Source organism: Bufo bufo, chromosome 3 (genome assembly GCF_905171765.1).
Source record: "Bufo bufo chromosome 3, aBufBuf1.1, whole genome shotgun sequence".
NCBI classification, from domain to species: domain Eukaryota; kingdom Metazoa; phylum Chordata; class Amphibia; order Anura; family Bufonidae; genus Bufo; species Bufo bufo.
In genome coordinates this window covers 265,877,554-265,903,559 of record NC_053391.1, presented here as the reverse complement: position 1 = coordinate 265,903,559, position 26,006 = coordinate 265,877,554, and the positions used below count along the sequence as shown (strand labels likewise).

Here is a 26,006-nt window from a genome sequence, read left to right as displayed (position 1 = left end):
CTGCAGCATATAGGAGATTCGCAGAGGGAGGGAGCTCCTTCTGTCTTTCCATCGGTCCCTTGTTCTGCGATGACAGGGGACTTATTGTTGCCATGGCAGACCCAGGCCTTACAAAGGTCTTGGGGTCTGCCAGCTATGGAGGCCTGTGGCCTGTGCTTCATTAAAAAATAATAATAATTAAATTTTCAAAGGGAGAAAAAAGTGCCCCTTCCCCTTATCGAGCTATTTTCATAAAAAAATAAAAATAAATAGATACATCACAAGATGTACCCCAACAAGTGAACGCCGCTAAGAAAAAAATTAAATGCCAAAACAGCAATTTTTTGGTCGTCTTTCCTCGCAAAAAGCATTATATCGAGTGATCAGAAAGTACTACGTACCCCAAAATGTTACTAATGAAAACTTTAACTCATCCAACAAAAACCGAACCCTCACATAAGACAATCACCAAAAAAAAAAAAAAGAAAATATGGTTCACAGAAAATGTTGGCAATTTTTTTTTTTTTAAATGCCTTTATTGCGTAAAGCTGATTAGATTACATATCACTGCATCTGTAACAACTGGCTCAATAAAAATATCACATGATCTACGCCATCAGAGGAATGCTGTTAAAATAAAATCAAAACTGGCAAAACAGCTATTTTTTTTTATCAAAATGGTACCAATGAATACGTCAACTCGTCCCACAAAAAACAAGCCCCCACATAAGACCATTGCCATAAAAAAACGGCTTTCAGTAAAAGGCGACACAAAAACGTATTTTGTTTTCAAAAATGCTTTTATTTTGCAAAACCAAAAAATTTTCATATTTGGTATCACCACATCCGGAACGACCTCCTCTATAAAAACATTATATTATCTATCCTGTCAGGTGACTGGTGTAAAATTAAAAATAAAACTGTGCCAGAACAGCCATCTTTTGGTCACCTGACCTAACAAAAAGCATAATATCGAGAGGTCAAAATGTTGTATGTACCCCAAAATGGTACCAATGAAACTGTCACCTTATCCTGCAAAAAACAAGCCTGCATACAAGACTATCACCCCAAAAATAAAAATAATATATGGCTATCAAAAAATGGCAATGCAAAAACATAATTTTTTTTAAATGCTTTGTGCAAAATTGGGTAAATATATAAAAAAAAGTATAAAATTGGTATCTCTGGAATTGCAGTGACCAGCAGAATAAAAATATGTCATTTTTACCATGCTGTGTACACTGCAATAGCAAAAACTCCAAAAGCTATGGCAGAATCTCCTCATTTTCTCTATCCTGCTTGCCAAAAAGCAAAGTAAAAAGTGATAAAAAGTTGTACCCCAAAATAGAACCAATTATAGTGGCAACTCATCTGACAAAAAAAAAATAAGCCTCACAGCCACACAGCTCCATTAAACATATAGGGGGAGATTTATCAAACTAGTGTAAAGTAGAAGTGGCTTAGTTGCCCATAGCAACCAATCAGATTCCACCTTTCATTTTCTAAAGGAGCTTTAAAAAATTAAAGATGGAATCTGGTTGCTATGGGCAACTAAGCTAGTTCTACTTTACACCAGTTTGATAAATCTCCCCATAGTACTCAGCAAAATGACTGTACTAGTATCCCAGAGTCTGTTCAAAAGCAACATGGTGCCCATAGACCAATCCATCAAAATATACACTGCAAAAGCTAAAAGGTGGTTGTTCCCTTCTGAACCATGCTGTGTACAGAAGTTTATGTCCAAATTTATTGTGTTTCAGTAACTGGTAGAACCTGCCTAACAATTTAAAGGGTGTGTCTTAGATGGCATCAGTGTCACGCTCGTGTGTGGGAGGGAGACACCACACTGGACTAAGAACGAGAGGGAACAAGGAACAAGGCCTAAAAGCAAGGAAAGAAAGAAGGACACCTCCTAGTCAAATCCCTAGTCACAGTCCTGACTGGCTATCAGTATCAACAGACCCCAAAGGTAGGTGAGTTCATAAGCAGGAGTACCTAGAGTCCTAACTCACCCTATAAGACCCTGGCGATAGTGACAGGACTGAGACTACCTGTTCCTCCGGAAAGGAAGGACAACCAGGAGTCTCCCTCAGGCCTACAACAAAGGGCAGGGGAAAAACAACACACAGATAAACTAAAACAAAATGCAAAAGGGAAAGGAAACACTTAATTTTCCAGTAGCTATGGCAGCAACAGGAACTCAGCCGAGAACCAAACATCAGCAGACCGCAGATACCACTGAAGCTATAAACTGCACAACATTGTGGGAGAAGCAACTATAAATAAGGAGAGTTAAATGACCACAATAGCAACACCTGGAGGTTAGAGGTGTGACCAGTATCAGAAACAACACAGACGCCTATTGATCCTCAAGGAAACCTGTCAGACCAAAGCACTTGATGCCAGTCTCACAGATCTTCTGTCACCCACTGTCACGGGGACGTCCATATGTCTCTGTACATCCGTGACAGTACCCCCCCTTTTAAGGGAGACCTCCGGGCACCCAGAACCGACCTTATCCGCGTTAGACCTGTGAAAAACGTTCACCAAACGACTGGCAACTGCATCAGATGTCGGTACCCACATCCTTTCCTCTGGTCCATAAGCCTTCCAGTGAACAAGATACTGAAGAGATCTACGAAGGACTCGGGAATCAATAATCTTGGCAATCTGGAATTCCAAACTACCATCCACCATGACACGAGCGGGTGGCAAGGAAGACTGCTCCAAGGGTTCCACATATCTCTTCAACAAAGATTTATGAAAAACATTATCTATTTTCACAGCCCGAGGAAGTTATAAACGAAAAGCTACAGGATTAATAATGGCACTGATCTTATATCTACCAAGAAATCTTGGACCTAACTTCCAAGAAGGTATCTTCAACTTAATATTTTTTGTGGACAGCCACACAAAATCACCCACTCTTAGGTCTCGACCATTCATACGTTTCCTGTCAACCACACATTTATACTTGTTGCCCATATTCATCAAGTTATTTTTATTTTTGAATTCTCTGCCATATGGATGATAATGACAACGGAAAACATTCTTCCTCTGTGGGTGAAACCCATATGCCCCAAAAAACGGTGACTTCACAGTGGACTCCTGTCTACGAATATTTATGGCAAACTCTGCCAGGGACAAAAACGAGGACCACTCCTCATGGTTCTCAGAGACAAAACATCTTAAGTAAGTCTCCAGACTCTGATTAGTGCGCTGCGTCTGTCCGCTCGACTGAGATTGAAAAGCCGAAGAAAGACAGTAGTACCCCCAGCCGAGTACAGAACGCCTTCCAGAATCTAGACACAAACTGAGTCCCACCATCCAAAACCACGTTCAGAGGGAATGCCATGAAGTTTCACAATGTTGTCAACAGACACTTGTGCAAGTGTTTTAGCATTAGGTAGGCCAGGTAATGCAATAAAATGCACCATTTTACAAAAATGATCAACTACCACCAAAATAACTGCTTTTCCTGACGAATTAGGCAGATCTGTGATAAAATCGGAAGTAGAGATCTGGAAGGCCGAGTATGTGTCACCTTAGCGCGTGTGGTAACACAGGCCGATGCATAGTTCTCAACACACTTACGCAACCCCAGCCATCAGAATCTACGAGAGATGAGGTCGACAGTGATGTTCCTCAAACACCTTGTGCCGCAATTCTGCTGGCATAAAAAATTTCCCAGAGGGACAAGAATCTGGTGCGTCTCCCTGAGCCTCTAATACTTTCACCTCTAGGTCAGGGTATAGAGCGGATATCACCACCCCTTCCGCCAGTATAGGACTTGGATTTTAAAAATCACCACCTCCAGGAAAACTACGTGACAAGGCATCAGCCTTGACGTTCTTAACTTCCGGATGATAAGTGATAGTGAAATTGAAGTTAAAAAAACAACGACCATCTAGCCTGCCTCGGGTTCAGTCGTTTAGCCTACTCCAGGTAGACCCTGTCTCCTGCTCCAACTACAGCAGACATGGTCTAAATCTAACTCATATTTACTGTTTTCCTTCTTTGCTGTTCATCCCCATTTAAACATGTGCTCCATGGACAATGCTACTAAGTGTGTGTCCTGTGCTATGTATGCGTGCCTTGAAGAGCCATTCGAGGGTGAATACATTTGCACTAGATGCAATCATTTTGCATATTTGGAAGCCTAGATCTTGGATCTAAATAAGCAGGTTGAAATACTTAGGGGCATTGCAAACCTGGAGAGAAGCTTAGACCTTACTCTGCAGGCACTGACTGAGGTCAGTGAAATGGAGGTGGGAGGAGGAGGGCAAGATCAGAACTATCAGGTCAGCAGTTGGGTTAATGTAGGAAGAAGGTGTAGAGGGAAAAGTGCCAGGGATGCTAGTCCGGAGCTGGAACGCCCTAGTAAATTTGCCTGTTTGGCTGATATTAGGGATGAAATCCCACGGCCAGCAATAATGCAGCCGGGCCTTTCTCCTAGCAACCAGGAGGATGCCCCCTGCAGGAAGGATGGGAAAAGAAGTTCAGCAAAGGTTAGACAGATGCTGCTGGTAGGGGACTCTATTATTAGGAGGACAGACAGGGTCATCTGTCGCCGAGACCCTGAATGCCGAATAGTGTGTTGTCTTCCGGGTGCTCGAGTTCGGCATGATGCGGATCGGATTGACAGATTGCTGGGTGGAGCTGGGGAAGACCCTGCGGTCATGGTACACATTGGCACCAATGATAAAGTCAGGGGGAGATGGAAGATCCTTAAAAATGATTTTAGGGAACTAGGAGAGAAGCTCAAGTCCAGGACCTCCAAGGTAGTGTTTTAAGAAATACTACCAGTGCCACAAGCGTCACTAGAGAGACAACAGATTAGGTAGTTAAATAAGTGGCTCAGAAGCTGGTGCAGGAAGTGCCTGGGTTCATGGAGAACTTGGCCGACTTCTCTGTCGGTTACAGGCTCCACAGGCTCCCCTTAAGGAGGAGGGTGCAACTGCCCTGGGGGAAAAAATGGTCAGATGACTGAGGAACTGTTAAACTAGGATCTGGGGGGAGGGTGGGGGATCATACTAATAAGGGGATAGATAGTGTAGATAGAGAGTGGGATATATGGGGGACAGTGCGGATTTAGTGGGGACTGGGGTTAGTGAGAAAAGTAGGGAGAAGACTGGGCAGAACTATACACCGAAGAAAAATACAACTGCTGGTAACAAGAACCTGTTACATATAAACATCAACCAAGGTAACCCAAAAATCCCAGATATTTACTTTACAGGTAATAGTAATTTAAAATGTATTTTCACAAATGCCAGAAATATAGCAAGCAAAATGAGGGAGCTGGAGGCTATGGTACTAGAAGAACACATAGATGTAGTTGGTGTGGCTGAGACATGGTTGGATTCTTCACATGACTGAGATGTTAATATTGAGGGTTTTACACTATTTAGGAAAGACAGGGTCAATAGAAAATGCGGTGGCGTGTGCCTGTATGTGAGGAGTGATCTGAAGACAAATGGGAAAGAGGCAATTGTGGGTGAGGATGTGGAAGTTCAAAGGGAAATAAACACTGAAAAAATAATACTTGGTGTAATCTATAGACCCCCTAACATCACAGAGGAGATAGAAACGCAACTGTATAACCAAATAGAGCGTGCTGCACAGGCTGGTACAGTGGTCATAATGGGAGATTTTAACTTCCCAGACATTGACTGGGGTCATGATTCTGCCTCAACCGCAAAGGGGAGAAAATTCCTCAACTTACTGCAGGACCAATATATGGGCCAGTTTGTAGAAGCTCCCACTAGGGGCAATGCTCTGTTGGATCTGGTAATTTCTAATGATGTAAAGCTTGTTGGAAATGTTACTGTAATTAAAGAGCTCAGTTCAGTCATTGCTGTGCCCTTGTTTATAATTTTTAAAGATTTTTTAGGTACTGGTACAGTGCCAAGTGATTGGCGCAGGGCAAACGTGGTGCCTATATTCAAAAAAGGATCAAGGTCCTTCACAGGTAATTATAGACCAGTTACTTTAACTTCTGTTGTGGGAAAAATGTTTGAAGGACTCTTAAGGGACTATATACAGGAGTATGTAACTGTAAATAATATTATAAGTGATAACCAACATGGGTTTACCAAGGACAGAAGTTGTCAGACTAACCTGATTTGTTTTTATGAATAGGTGAATAGTAGCCTGGACAGAGGGACGGCTGTGGATGTAGTATTTCTGGATTTTGCTAAGGCTTTTGATACTGTCCTTCATAGATCTTTAATAGGTAAAGTAAGGTCTATAGGCTTGGAAAGTATAGTTTTTAATAGGGCTGCACGATATGGGAATTTTGTGTGATTGCGATTAGGGCTTTAAATATTGCGATAACGATATGCGATATTTTAAGGGAATTGCACTAGAGGTCTATTTGCTTGGATTTTCAAGGCAAAAGAACACACAAATTACTGATAATGCTGAAATATAGTTATGCTCAACTCAAGAACTGAAATGCACAGTGTTTTCCAAAATAAAACATCTTGTCAGAATATTTATGCTGTCTCCGATTGACAGTCTATATTATTTATGTGAATAAATTAGAATCTGTAATGAAGGAGATTCTAATCTACTATCATAAATACCAAGCTAAACCAAGCTCTTGATCTGCGTTGAATTGAATTTTTTGTGCAAAATAATATATATAATAAAATTGGTGACAATTGAAATTCAATCAATGATATGCAAAATAGTGAGAAAGTAAAAAATAATAATTGAGAGTATATATATATATACACAATTATGCCTTATTATAACAATACCCTTCAATTATATTTTACATCAATTTGATACTCGATTTCTCTCAGCTGACAAATGTCTGATTAAACCCAAATCTGGTTTATCTTTTATCTATACAGATATATATACATAATCAACCATACCTCTCTAGAACTGAATTTAATTCCTTGGAGATAATACCGTGTTTTCACCAGTATATTTTCAATCTCCCTGTATTGGATTAATTTTCAGGATGATGCTGCAGGTACACCCCAATCTTATTCCAAAACAGATACTATACACAAGGTATGGTTAATTGAATATATATAGATATATATTATATTAATTAATTATCCTATAAAAGATAGGTAAGGTTATACTATATCAAAATGTCAGCTAGCAGAAATCTGTTTCAATGGTTCTAAGATGGCTGCCTCCAATGACTGAAAAGGTGGTCAGGGCTGGATCTGATGGATTAAGATGTTTCTTCCAGATGATCTGATGATGGTTTGCTTCCTGATCTGAAGATGAAGGTTCTCTGATGATGGTCTTCTCCCTTTTGATGGTTTTCTGATGATGACTTTTTCTTTTTCCTTTCAGCCCATACCATCTTTTTATCCTATGTTAGAAAGGGCTTGGTCAAGTTTTATCATTAACTAGTGACCTCATTTTTTTAACTAATAGAACCTACCCTAGGGAAAATACACTCTAAACCGTAATGTTACCCTAACACTAGATGGCACTAGTACTCCATACAAAAGTCGAGGCACTTATCTCTTTTTTCTGTATATTTTCTTATTCATTTACTTGAGATAAACTTTAACTAATGTTTTAGACAGAACCTTGAGGAGATCTTAAATAGATAATGACTTTTGTATTTAGTCAAACATCTAGTTCATCCCTTAATTTTCTGACCAGATCTAATTAAATCAAGACACACATTACTAGAGTTGAGCGGACATCTGGATGTCCGGGTTCGGCAGGTGCGGCCGAAGTTAAAAAAAAAAATTCGAACTTGACCCGAACTTGACCTCGAACCCGAACCCCATTGAAGTCAATCGGGACCCGAACTTTTGAGCACTAAAATGGCTGTAAAAATGTCATGGAAAGAGCTAGAGGGCTGCAAAAGCCAGAAAAATGTGCTTAAGAGCATGGCAAATGCTCTGCAAACAAATGTGGATAGGGAAATGAATTAAAAAAACATAAAAGACCTTAAAAAAATTAAAATTAGGAATGATGTAGGAGGAAGAGGTTGAGGAGGCGGTGAATGGGTGGATGTGGCCGTGTAGGCTCACGTGGCGGTCTAGGTGGAAGCGGCGGCGAAGGAGAAATAGGTAGCCAACACAGATGTGTGTTATTTAGCATTTTTACATAGGGGTATCCCCCAAAATATTGGGACATATAAAAAATAAAAAAAGGAATAAGTGCACTTGAGTACAAGGATGGATGGTTGAGGCTGTTAGAACTGTCTATTCTGCACAAGGTACAGACAAGTCCTGAGGTATCCAAGCCTGGTTCATTTTAATGAACGTGAGCTTGTCCACGTTGGCTGTGGACAGGTGGATGTGTCTGTTTGTAATGATGCCTCCTGCCGTGCTAAATACACGTTCAGAGAGTACACTGGCTGCAGGGCAGGCCAGCACCTCCAAGGCATACAGGGCAAGCTCTGGCCATGTGGACAATTTGGAGACCCAGAAGTTAAATGGGGCAGAACCATCAGTCAGTACGTGTAGGCGTGTGCACAGGTACTGTTCCACCATGTTGTTGAAATGCTGCCTCCTGCTAACACGCTCTATATCAGCAGTTGGGGCCGGTTGTTGCAGCTAGGTGACAAAGCTTTTCCACATGTCGGCCATGCTAACCCTGCCTTCTGAGGTGCTGGCGCTGACACAGCTGCGTTGGTGACCTCTTCCTCCTCCACTGCCTTCGCCTTGTGCTTCCACTTGTCCCCCGGCATCAGTCGGAAATGCTCTCAGAAGCGCGTCTACCAGCGCGCGCCTGTAGTCGCGGATCTTTCGATCACGCTCCAGTGAGGGAATTAAGGACGGCACATTGTCTTTGTAACGGGGATCCAGCAGGGTGGCCACCCAGTAGTCAGCACACGTTAAAATGTGGGCAACTCTGCTGTCGTTGCGCAGGCACTGCAGCATGTAGTCGCTCATGTGTGCCAGGCTGCCCAGAGGTAAGGACAAGCTGTCCTCTGTGGGAGGCGTATCATCGTGCTTACTGGTCCACGTATCTGTGGTTAGGTGGACCTTGCCACAGATGGCGTTGCGCAGTGCACACTTGATTTTATCCGATACTTGGTTGTGCAGGGAGGGCACGGCTCTCCTGGAGAAGTAGTGGCGGCTGGGAACGACGTACTGTGGGACAGCAAGCGACATGAGCTGTTTGAAGCTGTCCATCTGCACCAGCCTGAATGACAGCATTTCAAAGGCTAGTAGTTTAGAAATGCTGGCATTCAAGGCCAGGGATCAAGGGTGGCTAGGTGGGAATTTACACTTTCTATCAAAGGTTTGTGAGATGGAGAGCTGAACGTTTCCGTGTGACATGGTGGAGATGCTTGGTGACGGAGGTGGTGTTGTTGGTGGCACATCCTCTGTTTGCTGGGCGGCAGGTGCCAACGTTCCTCCAGAGGCGGAGGAAGAGGCGGAGGCAGCAGCAGAAGAGGGAGCAGGAGGGGCCTTTCTTGGTTTTGAAGGTGCTTACTCCACTGCAGCCCGTGTCTCGCATGTAGATGCCTGGTCATGCAGGTTGTGCTAAGGTTCAGAACGTTAATGCCTCGCTTCAGGCTCTGATGGCACAGCGTGCAAACCACTCCAGGTCTTGTCGTCAGCACATTGTGTGAAGAAGTGCCATGCCAGGGAACTCCTTGAAGCTGCCTTTGGTGTGCTCGGTCCCTGGTGATGGTGGCCAGTAGCAGGCGAACTGTTCTGGCGAGGGCTGCTCTGCTTTTGCACCCTGCTCCCGCTTTTGCTACGCTGTTGGCTCGGTCTCACCACTGCCTCTTCCTCCGAACTCTGAAAGTCAGTGGCACGACCTTCATTCCATGTGGGGTCTAGGACCTCATCGTCCCCTGCATCGTCTTCCACGAAGTCTTCCTCCCTGACCTCCTTTTCGGTCTGCACACTGCAGAAAGACACAGCAGTTTTGTCGTCATCATCAGAGACGTGCTGAGGTGGTATTCCCATGTCCTCATCAGGAAACATAAGTGGTTGTGAGTCAGTACATTCTATGTCTTCCATCCCTGGGGAAGGGCTAGGTGGATGCCCTTGGGAAACCCTGCCAGCAGAGTCTTCAAACAGCATAAGAGACTACTGCAGGACTTGAGGCTCAGACAGGTTCCCCGATATGCATGGGGGTGATGTGACAGACTGATGGGCATGGGTTTCAGGTGCCACCTGTGCGCTTTCTGCAGAAGACTGGGTGGGAGATAATGTGAACGTGCTGGATCCACTGTCGGCCACCCAATTGACTAGCGCCTGTACTTGCTCAGGCCTTACCATCCTTAGAACGGCATTAAGCACGACCAAATATCGCTGTAGATTCTGGCGGCTACTGGGACCTGAGGTAGTAGGTTCAGTAGGACGGCCACGTCCTCTCCCTGCACCAGAGGCTTCACCAACACCACCACCACCATGACCATGACCGCGTCCCTTATTAGATGTTTGCCTCATAGTTAGCGTTCACAAAGCAAAGTAAAAAGTGGTTAAGTCTGTTAAAAATAATTAACCGCCAATATAAACCCTGATGTAGGGTATTGCAGAAAATTATTATTTTTTTAACTCTATATGACAGCAGTATTTGTGGCCTAAATTTCACAGTATCTTATGCACGTCTAATCCCAGATGTGCAGTATATCAGAGGGTTTTTTCACCCCAGTAAGCACAAAGCCGTATTTCTGGCCTAAATGTGACACTCACTTATGCACATCTAATCCCAGATGTGCAGTATATCAGAGGGTTTTTTGACCCCAGTAAGCACAAAGCCGTATTTCTGGCCTAAATGTGACAGTCGCTTATGCATGTCTAATCCCAGATGTGCAGTATATCAGAGGGTTTTCTCACCCCAGTAACCAAAAAGCCGTATTTCTGGCCTAAATGTGACACTCACTTATGCACGTCTAATCCCAGATGTGCAGTATATCAGAGGGTTTTTTCACCCCAGTAAGCACAAAGCCGTATTTCTGGCCTAAATGTGACAGTCACTTATGCATGTCTAATCCCAAATGTGCAGTATATCAGAAGGTTTTTTGACCCCAGTAAGCACAAAGCCGTATTTCTGGCCTAAATGTGACAGTCACTGATGCACGTCTAATCCCAGATATGCAGTATATCAGAGGGTTTTCTCACCCCAGTAACCAAAAAGCCGTATTTCTGGCCTAAATGTGACAGTCACTTATGCACGTCTAATCCCAGATGTGCAGTATATCAGAGGGTTTTTTAACCCCAGTAACCAAAAAGCCGTATTTCTGGCCTAAATATGACAGTCACTTATGCATGTCTAATCCCAGAAGTGCAGTATATCAGAGGGTTTTTTCACCCCAGTAAGCACAAAGCCGTATTTGTGGCCTAATTGTGACACTCACTTATGCACGTCTAATCCCAGATGTGCAGTATATGAAACAGATGTTGTTTTTTCACCCCAGTAAGCACAAAGCCATATTTGTGGCCTAAATGTGACACTCACTTATGCACGTCTAATCCCAGATGTGCAATATATCAGAGCGTTTTTTCACCCCAGTAAGCACAAAGCCGTATTTCTGGCCTAAATGTGACAGTCACTTATGTATGTCTAATCCCAGATGTGCAGTATATCAGAGGGTTTTTTCACCCCAGTAAGCAAAAAGCTGTATTTGTGGCCTAAATGTGACACCCACTTATGCATGTCTAATCCTTGATGTGCACTATATGAAACAGATGGTTTTTTTTCACCACAGTAAGGAAAAAGCTGTATTTCTGGCCTAAATGTGACACTCACTTATGCACGTCTAATCCTAGATGTGCACTATATGAAACAGATGTTTTTTTTTTCACCCCAGTATGCCCCAGTATGAGAAAGCTGTATTTGTGGCCTAAATTTCACAGTCACTTATGCACGTCTAATCCCAGATGTGCAGTATATCAGAGGGTTTTTTCACCCCAGTAAGCAAAAAGCTGTATTTCTGGCCTAAATGTGACACTCACTTATGCACGTCTAATCCTAGATGTGCACTATATGAAACAGATGGGTTTTTTTTCACCACAGTAAGCAAAAAGCTGTATTTCTGGCCTAAAGGTGACACTCACTTATGCACGTCTAATCCTAGATGTGCACTATATGAAAACAAGTTTTTTTTTTAACCCCAGTAAGCAAAAAGCTGTACTTCTGGACTTGCAGACATGCAGATATCCTGTTCTGGTGCACTATCGTTGCATAAAATGGCTGCCGATTATGTATTGATATTGACAAACTGAAGTAAAAAAAGTTCGTTTTCAGCAGTAGTTGGCTCAGGGCAGGCTTAAAAAAATTGTGCACTGCACCCACAAAACACATTTGCTGTGAATCGCTGAGTAAAAAAGCACACATATTTAAATTGATGATCTAAAAATCAAAATCCACTCATACATTGATTAATATAAAAACCCCAAAGAAAATTAGAGTCTCTTTCTATTCGCTGAGAATCATTAAAACTCAGCACATTTCTACTACATTGTCTTATCTAGGTAAATACTTTTCATTAGACCTTGGGAAACCTCCTTCTCACAAAAACAGACTTGGGTAAACACTCTTATGTCTCAAAAACAAAAGCCTTCACCTAAATCTAATCTTTGGTTATTGATTCTAAGTCCAAAAGGTTTGAACTTAGAATACCCTCTTGAAAAATATCACTTCAGACCAACATGGCTTCTCTTTTCAAGGTTCCTATTCAGATACCTATGTTTGGCCTTATCTGATGGACTCTCTTTAATATCAAAAGTTCTGAAAATCTGAATCTAAATTAATCTAAATTAAATAACATATTTGCATTACTGCAAAAGTACAAAATACAAAATTTGCCATTTTCTTAATAGCACTGCACAGAACAGATACATAAAATAGAATAGATATAAGAACATTTGTACATTAAAATAAGATTTTCCGAACACTGAACAAACAGGAACTTTTTAAAGAACACCATAGTCAGCAGCAGCAATATAAGGTAATATACCGTATTTTTCACCCTATAAGACGCACCTGCCCATAAGACGCACCTAGGTTTTTGAGGAGGAAAATAAGAAGAAGAAAAATGTAACCAAAAGGTGTGCTTTTTGTGGGTTTTGAACTAATGGTGGTCTGTGGATGACACTATTATGGGGGATCTGTGGGTGACACACTGTTATGGGGGGGTCTGTGGATGACACTGTTATGGGGGATCTGTGGATGACACTGTTATGGAGGGGATCTGTGGATGGCACTGTTATAGGGGATCTCTGGATGGCACTGTTATGGGGATTTCTGGACGGCACTGTTATGGGGATCTCTGGATGGCATTGTGATGGGGGCATCTGTGGATGACACTGCTATGTGGGGATCTGTGAATGACACATATATAGCATCTTATGCTATGTGCCATCCACAGATCCCCCCCATAACAGTGTCCCTGTAGTGTGAATGACCCTCAATACAGGGGCTGGGGGCCGGCATCTGGATTAGGAATGACAGCGGGGACAGGTGCAGTCTCTGTATTCTAGTGCACCGGCCCCGCTCACTGTTGTATAATCTTATCTAACCTGTAGGCATTGTTAAAATATAATAATCATGTGTAATCCAGCTGTATTACTTACAGCTAAGTTCCGTAGCAGAGAGGAGGGAGGAGGCAGGCAGACTTAAAAGACGGGCGGGCGATGCGTCACTCACTACGTCACGCGCCCACGCCATCTGCTTCATTCATAAAGTGGGCGCAGGTGCATAGTGGCTGCCATGTATTATTGTAGGTAATTGCAGCATTTTTGGGTCGGCCAAATCGCCATATCGCAATCGTCGATTATCGCGATACAATTGCTTTGGCAATATATCGTGCAGGCCTAGTTTGAAATTGGATTGAAAACTGGCAGAAGGACCATGTCCAGAGAGTTGTGGTCAATGATTCCTATTCAGAATGGTCCTGGGTTATAAGTGGTGTACCCCAAGGTTCAGTGCTGGGCCCTCTATTATATAATTTATTTATGAATGATATCGGAGACGGGATTAATAGCACCATTTCTATTTTTGCAGATGACACCAAGCTTTGCAGTACTGTACAGTGTATGGAAGATGTCCATAAACTACAAGCTGACTTGAACACTCTTGAGTGATTGGGCATCAAGTTGGCAAATGAGGTTCAATGTAGACAAATGGAAAGTTATGCATTTTGATAGTAATAATCTGTCACGGCTGAGGATGGGGAAAACCCTCAGCCGTGCGGTATCAGCAGATGGATTTGCTGCAAGGCCAGGAGAGAGAATTAGGGAGCTGGTCACCTCCTACACATCCCTAATACTGACCCTGTCTCCTAGCCGTATGAGCCGACCCTGATGGTGGGAGGGCTCATACTCCGGAACCTAATATTCCTACTCGCCCTCAGGGTGGCCCTGGACTAGGAGCAGGGTAAGACGACCCGTTCCTCCTAGACACGGAGGAACAGGAGTCTCACTGGCCAAGCTACATAGACAGGGGAACATAAACAGACATATGGCAATGACAGGTAAGTGAGAATAGTACCACACTTACCTGCCACAGACACACAACCTGGAACCCACGTGCAAGTGCTGCTATCCACAACCAACACAAAAGGACACAGCACACAACAGACATCACACGGGAACCCAGTAAACCATATGCTGCAATAACAGATAAACCATAAACTAATACCAGACATAAAGTTTTTGACCACCAGGGTGGCCCTCACTGGCAGATGGTAAGTAACAAGGAGGATGTCTCCAGCAAGCATGGCTGAAGCACCCCCACTGACTACTGCTATTCACTGAGGCTTTATAGGGCAAAGTAGCCACACCCACAGTGAGACACACCCAGTGCACACACACACTAGGAAGGAAGTTAACCCTTCCAACACCAGGGAAGGGAAGACATCAACTTAAAGGGGAAGTGCACACACACACTTATAACACCCCGTGCACACCTATAAAGAGAGGTTGCCAGGGGCAACCGCATGCCTATTGCAGCAAGCTGCCTAGCACCGCTCAGGCTGCTCTGCTGCCACATACACAATGTTGCCAGCGGCAACCACAGGTGAGGCAACATACTATAGCCCTCACCTGTGATTGACAACAACACCAAGACCGCAGGCAACTGCATGCGGTTACAGGAGTCACAACCATGACCATGGCCGTGACATAATCTCTGTGCTTCATATGTCCTAGGTGATGTAACACTGGGAGAATCACTTATAGAGAAGGATTTGGGTGTCCTTGTAGATGGTAGATTAAATTACCTCATACAATGTCAATCAGCTGCTTCTAAGGCCACCAGGATATTGTCATGCATTAAACGAGACATGGACTCGCGGGGCAGAGATGTAATATTGCCACTTTACAAAGCATTGGTGTGGCCTCATCTGGAATATGCAGTTCAGTTCTGGGCACCAGTCCATAGAAAGGACGGACTACAGCTGGAAAAAGTACAGAGGAGAGCGACTAAACTGATAAGGGGCATGGAGGGAAGAAAGATTAAAAGAATTGAATTTATTTAGTCTTAAGAAGAGACGTCTAAGGGGGACATGATTAACTTATACAAAATATAAATGTACCATACAAAAAATACGATGAAAAACTGTTCCATGTAAAATGCCCTCAAAAGACCAAGGGGCAATGCCATCGACTGGAGAGAAAAAAGCTCAGTCTCCAGAAGCGTCAAAGCTTCTTTACTGTAAGAACTGTGGTCACAGCAGGAACAGTGGACAGTTTTAAAAAGTGTTTAGATGAATTCTTAAAAGTTAACAACATTAATGCTTATGAAAAAGTGTAGAAATCTGACTCTCATTTCCTTCTGGGATTCGCGTCCTCACCTATCCCTTGGTTGAACTTGATGGACTTATGTCTTTTTTCAACCGTATCAACTACTGTATGTAACTATGTAAATTATTATCCCTAAGGATCTGCAACACCTGTCTAACGTGATCCTGATGTGTCTCCACGTCTAGAGAATAAATTATTATGTCATCTAAATATATGACTACAAACCTCCTCACCAGGTGATGAAAAATGGTATTCACAAAATGCTGGAAAACCACAGAAACATTGGTCAACCCAAAAACCCAAAAGGCATGACCAGGTTTTCAAAGTAACCCTCTGGAGTATTAAAAGCCATCTTCCATTCATCCCCTTCCGTGATCCTGACCAGATTATATGCCCCCCTTAAGTCCAACTTGGAGAACACCTTGGCACCAACAATCTGCTTAAACAAATCAGGAATCAAAGGAAGTGGGTAAGGATCATGGACAGTATTCCGATCGAGATCACGGAAATCCAGACATGGCCGAAGACCTTCCGTCTTTTTTTTTTTTTTTTTAACAAAAAAGAACCCTGCTGCCACTGGAGACTTGGAAGGTCTTATGTGTCCCTTAGCCAAAATCTCAGCAATATATTCTCTCATGGGTAGTCTTTCAGGTCTAGAAAGGTTATACAGCCTAGACTTGGGTAACTTAGCCCCGGGAATACGGTTGATAGGACAATCATATTCCCGATGCGGAGGTAAATCCTGACATCCACTCTCAGAAAATACATTAGCAAAATCAGATATAAAAAAAGGCAATGTCTTAGTAGTTAAAACAGAAAAAGATGTATTCAGACAATTGTCTACGCAATAGTCACCCCAATCCAGAATCCATTTGACCTGCCAATCAATGGTTGGATTGTGCTTGCTTAACCACGGTAAACCCAGAACTACCAGAGCGGGGAGACCCTCCAACATAAAACACGAGATAAATTCCTGACGAAAATCACCCACTCTTAATATGATATCATGCACAACTTGAGGCGAACACTTCTGAGCTAAAAATGCTGAATCAATAGCAAAAATGGAAATGTTTTTCTCTAATGCAGTTGGTGATAAACCGTGCATACAAACAAACTGAGCATCAATCAGGTTAAAGCCTGCCCTACTGTCGATAAACACCTCAATCCCCACAGTCTTTGACTCTAGTGCCACCTTGGCAGTCAGGAGAAATCGGGTACTACCAGTTAAAGACAAATGCATGTTCTCTGACTCTGCTCTCACCCCTCTCAGATGGGTCTTTTTGACGCTGAATGCATGCACATACTTCGTTAAAATGCCCCCTTTGTTCACAGAAAAAACACACTTCCTTCTGACAACTAATACGCTTAAAAGCAGATCCAGGAGTAGCTCCCCCTAATTGCATGGGTTCGTCCCCAGACATAAACCCAGAAGTATCTTCGCCCAAAGTGTCAGAGGAGGACAATACATCATGTGATAGAAAGTCCCGAGAGTGGGGGCCCCTAGATCTCTCTCTTAGGCGTCTATCAATGCATATGGCAAGAGACATAGCAGCCTCCAGAGACACAGGAGCTTCATGAAAGGCCAAAGCGTCATTCGGCCTCTCAGATAACCCCTGACAAAACTGGCTACTGAGAGCCGTATCGTTCCACTCTGTATCTGTAGCCCACCTCCTAAACTCTGAGCAATAAATTTCTGCAGAACGATCTCCCTGACAAAGGCCATTCATCTTGGTTTCGGCCAGGCAGATCCGATCCTGGTCATCATAGATCAGACCCAAGGCTTTGAAAAATTCGTCCAACGACCGGAGAGACTGCGATCCGGTCGGCAGAGAAAAAAACCATGACTGTGCATCCCCTTTAAGAAAAGAAATCACCACACTGACTCGCTGTTCCTTATCACCAGATGAGTGTGGACGTAGCTTAAAATATAGTTTACATGCCTCTCTAAATAAAATGAAATTATCATGTCCCCCAGAGAATCTGTCCAGGAGAGCAACTTTAGGCTCCAGACAGGTCTGGCAACCACAACCACCAGGACCAACAGCCTGTGGTCTCTGGATCTGAGAGACGGACATGCGGAGATCAGCTACTTCCAAAGATAGAACCTGTAGCTGATCTGCTAGTGCAGCAATTGGGTCCATGGCTGCGCTTGAATTTACAAAAAATGACGGTTTGGCTGTTTATAATGTCACGCCTGTGAGTAGGAGGGAAACACCACACTGGGCAAAGAAAAAGAGGGAACAAGGAACACGGCCTGAATTCGAGGGAACAAAGGATGAAAGCCTCCTAGTCAAATCCCTAGTCACAGTCCTGACTGGCTATCAGTATTAACAGACCCCAAAGGTAGGTGAGTTCATACGCAGGAGTACCTAGTCCTAACTCTCCCTAGACCCTGGCGATAGTGACAGGACTGAGACTACCTGTTCCTCCGGAAAGGAAGGACAATCAGGAATCTCCCTCAGGCCTACAACAATTGGCAGGGGAAAAACAACACACAGATAAACGAAAACAAAATGCAAAAGGGAAAGGAAACACTTAACTTTCCAGTAGCTATGGCAGCAACAGGAACTCAGCCGAGAACCAAACACCAGAAAACCACAGATAACACTGAAGCTATAAACCTCACAGCATTGTGGGAGAAGCAACTATAAATAAGGAAAGTTAAATGACCACAATAGCAACACTTGGAGGTTAGAGGCGTGGCCAGTATCAGAAACAACAGAGACGCCTATTGATCTACAAGGAAACATGTCAGATCAAGGCACGTGTTTCCAGTCTCACAGGTCTTCTGTCACCCACTGTCGCGGGGACGTCCGTATGTCTCGGTACATCCGTGACAACCAGCTGTCACCGCCAGCTCTCTGAGAAGCTCTGGCAGACATTCTTCTGTACCTCTTGCATGATGTTCTTTGTTTTGGTTTCACTTTGTCATCTCTTTTCCTTCTCCCAGCTGTCATCTATTTACACTGATTGCCTCCCTTTATACTCCCTCCCATACTGCCTCACTTTGCGGTTTATACTACTTCCTGGATTGTGTTCACTGCTAGACCTGCAACTGCTGGTTCCTCAGATAAGTCTTTTCCTTTATTTGTGTTTCCATTCTGGCTTGATTCTAGGTGACCCTGACTCCCTCCGTATTAAGTGCAGGGAGCCGGTGGTTGTGTCCCCTCACTATTATAGGGTTTTCAGGTGTCACACAGTCTAGGTACGAGGGCATGCAATTATCTATTATAAAAATCTTTGCATGGGCAGAGCAGTCAGGGAGAGCTCTAGGGGTTTTATAGGGCTCACCCATATGTTCCTTAGTTTGGGATCAAGTCAGTCAGATGTTTATTTATAACTTCCAGTTTTCTGCAACACCATCCGTGACACCAGCTAGGCACTGCATATTGGGCACTGAAATGGCATATCTGTGTAAACATTTTTCACTTTTTCACGATCTGCTGTGAATTAATTTTTGTAAAACCCTGTTGGGTCAAAATGCTCACTACACCCAATTGTAAATTTTGTGAGGGGTGTGGTTTCTAAAGTGGGACATTTCTTGGGGGATTTCTTTTTATATTTCACCTCAAAGCCTCTGCAGTTGTCGGTCAGTGCTGTATAAGTCACCAAAGTCACCCTGAAGTGTGCCCAAACAGCAGTTTACGGCTACAAGTTTCACGATGTAACTCAAATCCGACGGTATATTCTAACATAGAGGCGTTCCCATGGTGATGGGGACGCTTCAAGTTAAAATATACCATCGGATTGGAGAAAACTCCGATCCTATGGTATATTAACTCCTGACTTTACATTGAAAGTCAATGGGGGACGGATCCGTTTGAAATTGCACCATATTGTGTCAACGTCAAACGGATCCGTCCCCATTGACTTGCATTGTAATTCAGGACGTTTGGCTCCGCACGGCCAGGCGGACACCAAAACGACTTTTTTTTCATGTCCGTGGATCCTCCAAAAATCAAGGAAGACCCACGGACGAAAAAACGGTCACGGATCACGGAAAAACGGAACCCGTTTTTGCGGACCGCAAAAAAATACGGTCGTGTGCATGAGGCATAAGGCCCCTTTCACACGGGCGTTGCGGATTGGGGCCGGGTGCGTTCAGTGAAACTTGCACCACTTTGCAAGTAAGTTCAGTCAGTTTTGTCTGCGATTACATTCAGTTGTTCAGTTTTTTCCGCGCGGGTGCAATGCGTTTTGATGCGTTTTTCACGCGCGTGATAAAAAACTGAAGGTTTACAAACAACATATCTTAGCAACCATCAGTGAAAAACGCATCGCACCCGCACTTGCTTGCGGATGCAATGCGTTTTTCACTGAAGCCCCATTCACTTCTATGGGGCCAGGACTGCGTGAAAAACGCTGAATATAGAACATGCTGCGTTTTTCAGTGCGGGTGCTATGCGTTCACGTCACGCATTGCACCCGCGCGGAAATCTCGCCCGTGTGAAAGGGGCCTAATTGTTGTGGAAAACCTAAAGGGTTATCAAAGTTTCTAAAAACATAGTTTCTAAAATGGGGTCATTTATGGGGGTTTTCTATCATGTAAGACCCTCAAAGTGACCTCATTACTGAATTGGTTCTTAAAAAGTCGGTTTTGGAAATGTTCTTAACTTTTAAAAATTGCTGCTTCTAAAATTCTACGCCTTCTTACATCCTAAAAAATAAACTGACATTTAGAAATTTAAGCCAACATAAAGTAGACATATGGGGAACGTTAAAGACTGTTTTATTAGATATCACTATTTGTCTAAAAAGAAGAGAAGTTCATTTTTTTAAATGTTATTAACACATAAAATGACACATCAGATTTGTAAAATTTGTCCCTGTCAGGAAAGTGAATGGCTGTATCCAGAAGGAGGTTAAAAAGAGAGTATTTTCATCTGTCCTAGTTTATTTTCTCTCCTTTAATGATCCACTCCTCATTTGGGCTTCCAAAACTGCATATAGAAACCTGACCATGTGGCCATACCCCAATGTGGCCAATTTAACCTAGATTTAACACACTGAACACACAGAACATAGACTTAACACACAGAAAAAACACTGGGTTGTAAACTGCATGCTCTCCTTAGAGAAGCCAGCAGAAACGCACTGACAGCTTTACTTTAGAAATGCTTTATGTTGTAAAAGAAAAAGAATAGATATTGGTATTTCCACACCCATGATATCCTGAATTATAAAATAATCATTGTTATTTAGCAGACAAAGCAAACACCATAAAAGAGTTAAAAATGCCAGAATTGCTGTTTTTTTTTCATGCTACCTCCCAATAAACAGACTAAAAAGTGATTAACAGTCTTATGTACCCAAAAAAGGTTCCATTAAAAATATCTACCTCTTCCTCAAAAAAACAAGCACTCGCAGAAAGTTGGTTCTCTGAATCCAAAAACATCTTTCTCACTCTACCCCTTTTGTACATTAGTAACTAATTGATCCATTTGTTGACTATTTAGTAGAAGCTGAATAATGTAATCCTTTGGTAAATTCAGTTCTAATGGTTTTGCAAAGGCATAGGAATAAGCATTCTTGAACTCTGTACATCTTGATCTTTTATATTTAGCCGTTGGTATGCGTTTCAGGCTGTGTTTGGGTTAGATTCTCAGCCACAAACATTTATTTTCTGCAGTTTTACATAATGGTACAAGTTTCAGAAAAGATATGTCTGTGGATTTATATCATGACATTATTTTAGGGTTTAGGATTTATTTACAGTGGGGCAAAAAAGTATTTAGTCAGCCACCAATTGTGCAAGTTCTCCCTCTTGAAAAGATAAGAGAGACCTGTAATTTTCATCATAGGTACCCTTCAACTATTAGAGACAGAATGGGGGGAAAGAATACAGGAAATTACATTGTAGGATTTCTAATGAATTAATTGGTAAATTCCTTGGTAAAATAAGTATTTGGTCATCTACAAACAAGCAAGATTTCTGGCTCTCACAGACCTGTAACTTCTTCTTTAAGAGGCTCCTCTGTCCTCCACTGGTTGCCTGTATTAATGGCACCTTTTTGAACTTGTTATCAGTATAAAAGACACCTTTCCAAAACCTCAAACAGTCACACTCCAAACTCCACTATCGCCAAGATCAAAGAGATGTTGAAGGACACCAGAAGCAAAATTGTAGACCTGCACCAGGCTGGGAAGACTGAATCTGCAATAGGCAAGTAGCTTGGTGTGAAGAAATCAACTGTAGGAGCAATTATTTGAAAATGGAAGACATACAAGACCACTGATAATCTCCCTCAAACTGGGGCTCCATGCAAGATCTCACCCGTGGGATCAAAATGATCACAAGAACGGTGAGCAAAAATCCCAGAACCTAGTGAATGACCTGTGGAGAGCTGGGACCAAAGTAACAAAGGCTACCATCAGTAACACACTATGCCGCCAGGGACTCAAATCCTGCAGTGTCAGACATGTACCCCTGCTTTGAGCCAGTACATGTCTGGGCCCGTCTGAAGTTTGCTAGAGAGCATTTGGATGATCCAGAAGAGGATTGGGAGAATGCCATATGGTCAGATGAAACCAAAGTAGAACTTTTTGGTAAAAACTCAACTTGTCGTGTTTGGAGGAGAAAGAATGCTGAGTTGCATCCAAAGAACACCATACCTACTGTGAAGCATGGGGGTGGAAACATCATGCTTTGGGGCTGTTTTTCAGCAAAGGGACCAGGACAACTGATCCGTGTAAAGGAAAGAATGAATGGGGACATGTATCGTGAGATTTTGAGTGAAAACCTCCTTCCATCAGCAAGGGCATTTAAGATGAAACGTGGCTGGGTCTTTCAGCATGACAATGATCCCAAACACACCGCCCACGCAACGAAGGAGTGGCATCGTAAGAAGGAGGGAGTTGAAAGTCCATGTTGCCGAATGACATCCCCAAAACACCACTGCTCTAGAGAAGATCTGCATGGAGGAATGGGCCAAAATACCAGCAACAGTGTGTGAAAACCTTGTGAAGACTTACAGAAAACGTTTGACCTCTGTCATTGCCAACAAAGGGTATATAACAAAGTATTGAGATGAACTTTTGTTATTGACCAAATACTTATTTTCCACCATAATTTGCAAATACATTTTTTAAAAATCAGACAATGTGATTTTCTGGATTTTTTTTCTCACTATGTCTCTCATAGTTAAGGTATACCTATGATGAAAATTACAGGCCTCTCTCATCTTTTTAAGTGGGAGAACTTGCACAATTGGTGGCTGACTAAATACTTTTTTGCCCCACTGTATGCTATCAAAAGTGTAAAAATTTTGTAGTTGCAAAAGGATAATTGTGAATTTTGTAAATGATGAATATTAGTAGGCTCCTTCAACTTGCAAATAACTTGTTGTATTTACCTCATTATAATGGGATTGCATTTTTGGGGGACTTTTTTGATAAATAGATTGTCCCAACACTGACAAATCTGTTAATTATTATTTTTTGCCTGAATTCTTGCCTTGCATTTAAAGTGAATGTGTCATCTGATGATGACCTAATGTTTAAATCAATTTTTCATGTTAAACATATTTATAATTTTTGTGGATTTATTTTTTAATTGTCTATGTCCCTGTCTATATTTAAAAAAATCTCATAAACATGCAATTTTCACACTGGCCAATAGTCCTAAAATAAAATAGGTCAAGACTTAGGGGGCGATTTATCAAACTGGTGTAAATTAGAATTGGCTTAGAATTGCATAGCAACCAGTCAGATTACACCTTTCATTTTCCAAAGATACTGTGAAAATGAAAGGTAGAATCTGATTGGTTGCTTTGGGCAACTAGTTCTTTGAGAGCAGCCACATGGGGCTTAAAAACAATAGACTGGAGGGGACCACCATTAACTTCTTTTGAAGATTTTTCTAGACATCCTCTGCGACCTATGTAGAAGTCAGGGGGTAATAGATAAGCCGTTATATCAGATATTGTGAAGGGTAGTTCCTGTGTTATCTATACTGAGGTGATCTGTCATTGTAATTCTGCCTGTGATAATGCAATGGCTACTGAATAGTTACTTGTACAGCACAGGAAGTCTAAATATATTATTAGGTGTAGTGGAAACTGCATAATTTTAGAAAAAAAATAATCAAAAAATCTCAAAAATATGATTGACATAAAAACATAATTTAAACATTATATCATTTTCTGATGAATTATCATTTACTTATTTTTAGCTGCAGCACAGTATGAACCTGATAATCCGGAGAACATCCCTATTGAAAGCCAAAAGGCACCAAATGCAGAAGTGCATCTTGAAACGTCTCAGAATCTGTTGCAGACAGAGCCTCAAACTGCATCTTCTGAGAACTTTGAAGCAGAGAGTGATGATGACACAGTCCGGTTACCACCAAGAGTGCAGTCACAAAACAGGTCGGTCAAATATAAGTGTTAGCCTTCAGACATTTCACGGCAGCTTTGTTCTTTTTTCCCCACTGCCAGACCTGGAAGATGCATGTGAACATAAGACTGTGCTCAAATGTGTCTTCCATGTCCTGCATTTTCAATCAGAGCAGCAACATGTGAGCAGTTCAAGGTAAACATTAGCAAGTGGAAATGTTCCTTTGGGAACTAGCTGGAGGCACTGTAATTGGTTGCTTTAACTTGGAGCTCTGTGACTGCTTTGGTGTGCACTGTTGCTGTTACTGTTATTGGAGGCATAGTTGCTCTCAATGTTAAGGAAGTGCTATACTCGACACAAGGAAATTAAGAGTTGGCTGTCCTTTAACTCTACCGAAGGTAAGAAGACGTTTTGGAAGAGACAGGTGAGTTACCTTTTCTTGGTCCTTTTTTTTTTTTAGAAAAAATAATGTCTCTACCATTTTGACACCCCAAAGTGGTATCAATAAAAAGTATAGATGGCCCGCAAAAAATAAGCCCAAACACATGACTACAAAAGAGTTATAGAAGTAAGAATATGGCTATGAAAAGAAAAAAACTAATTATTTAAATTAAAACGCAAGAAATAATATACAAATATGATATTGCTGTTATTGTACTGACCCAGTTAATGAAAGTTACAGGTCAGTTTTACCACGCCAAAGGTAAACATGGTTCTTATAATTAACCACAGAGAATGTCATTTATTCAGGGATATTTCCTAAGGGTATGGCTACATGGTGACATTTCATATAATGTACGTGAGGTGTTCAAAAAGTTATCTACCTGGATATGAAAGCTAATTTTTCTGAGAAAATTGAACTTACTACTTTTCAATATAATCCCCCTTGACTTCAACACACTTATTCCACTTTGCCTCCAATGATCGGATGCCCTCAGAATAGAAGGAGAGTTCTTGCTGCTGCAGGAACCCTCTTACCGCCACTTTGACAGCATTATCAACAGGAAATCGTTGCCCATGCAGAAATTTCTTCAGGTTCCAAAAGAGAAAGTAATCACTGGGTGCCAGGTTTGGACTGTAGGAATATTAAGCTCTGTGAAGCCAGATTCCTTAATAGCAGCTTGTGATTTTTGAAACAGCAAAACACCTGCTGAAAAATTCCCACGCGTTTCTCTTTGATTGCCTCATGTAATGCATTCATTGTTGAAGTATAGGTGTCTCCAGTAATTATTGTCTTGTGTGGAATGAATTCTAGTAATAAAATGCCTTTTGTATCCCAAAAAACTTGCCATGATCTTTCTAGCTGACTGCTGCAGATGAAATTTCTTTGGAGTTGGTGAAGCCTGAGAGCTTCCATTGCATGGACTCTTGTTTGGACTTTAAGTGGTTAATGAACATGAATTGTACTAATTGTACTTAATTGTCAAGTATTCTCCATTTTTGAGTTTTATGCTTAAATGTCTTCAGAGCATGAATTTTGAGTTGAATTGGGAAGTATAGTCTGTGGTTTTCTTAATTCACTTTGCTAACATATATTAGGAACTTAAGCATGACAAAGGGGGAACTGCTTGACAAAGACATTATGAAATATATACAGGGACTTTTTTTCAGTATCATGTCTGTAACGTTTAGATGTATTTTTCCATACCATTATGCTTCTGATTGGTTGCTTTAATAAATACGTGTGATTGGACATATTAAAATTGATGGCTAAAGGGGTGGTGGTTAGACCAAAAATGTACAACTAATAAAATTGACTATACAAGCATTGCCCGGCAGAGAATCCTTTAACCAGCAAAGTCTCTTGGCCTTTGATTCTTAGGTCGACTGCATCCCCTGGCACATGGGGAGAACTTATTAAGCAATTTGAATTCCACAGACAAATGAGGTGTATTCCCCTAGTTTGGGACTTGTTCTAAATTGCAGTGATCATGGTGGTGGATTACTGATGGACGAACATCGGCAGGGATGATTCGCAAACAAATGTTAGCGATCCAC

General features: G+C 42.1%; 1 protein-coding gene across 4 annotated transcripts in view; it reads left to right on the top strand.

Moving 5' to 3' along the window:
- DCAF6 (DDB1 and CUL4 associated factor 6) overlaps positions 1–26,006 on the top strand; it is a 1,234,054-nt gene that overhangs the window by 850,833 nt on the left and 357,215 nt on the right. For all 4 annotated transcript variants that reach the window (XM_040424129.1, XM_040424128.1, XM_040424130.1 and 1 more), the window contains one exon: positions 23,845–24,040. In XM_040424129.1, coding sequence (XP_040280063.1) covers positions 23,845–24,040 — 196 coding nt within the window. The remainder of the gene's footprint in view (positions 1–23,844; positions 24,041–26,006) is intronic.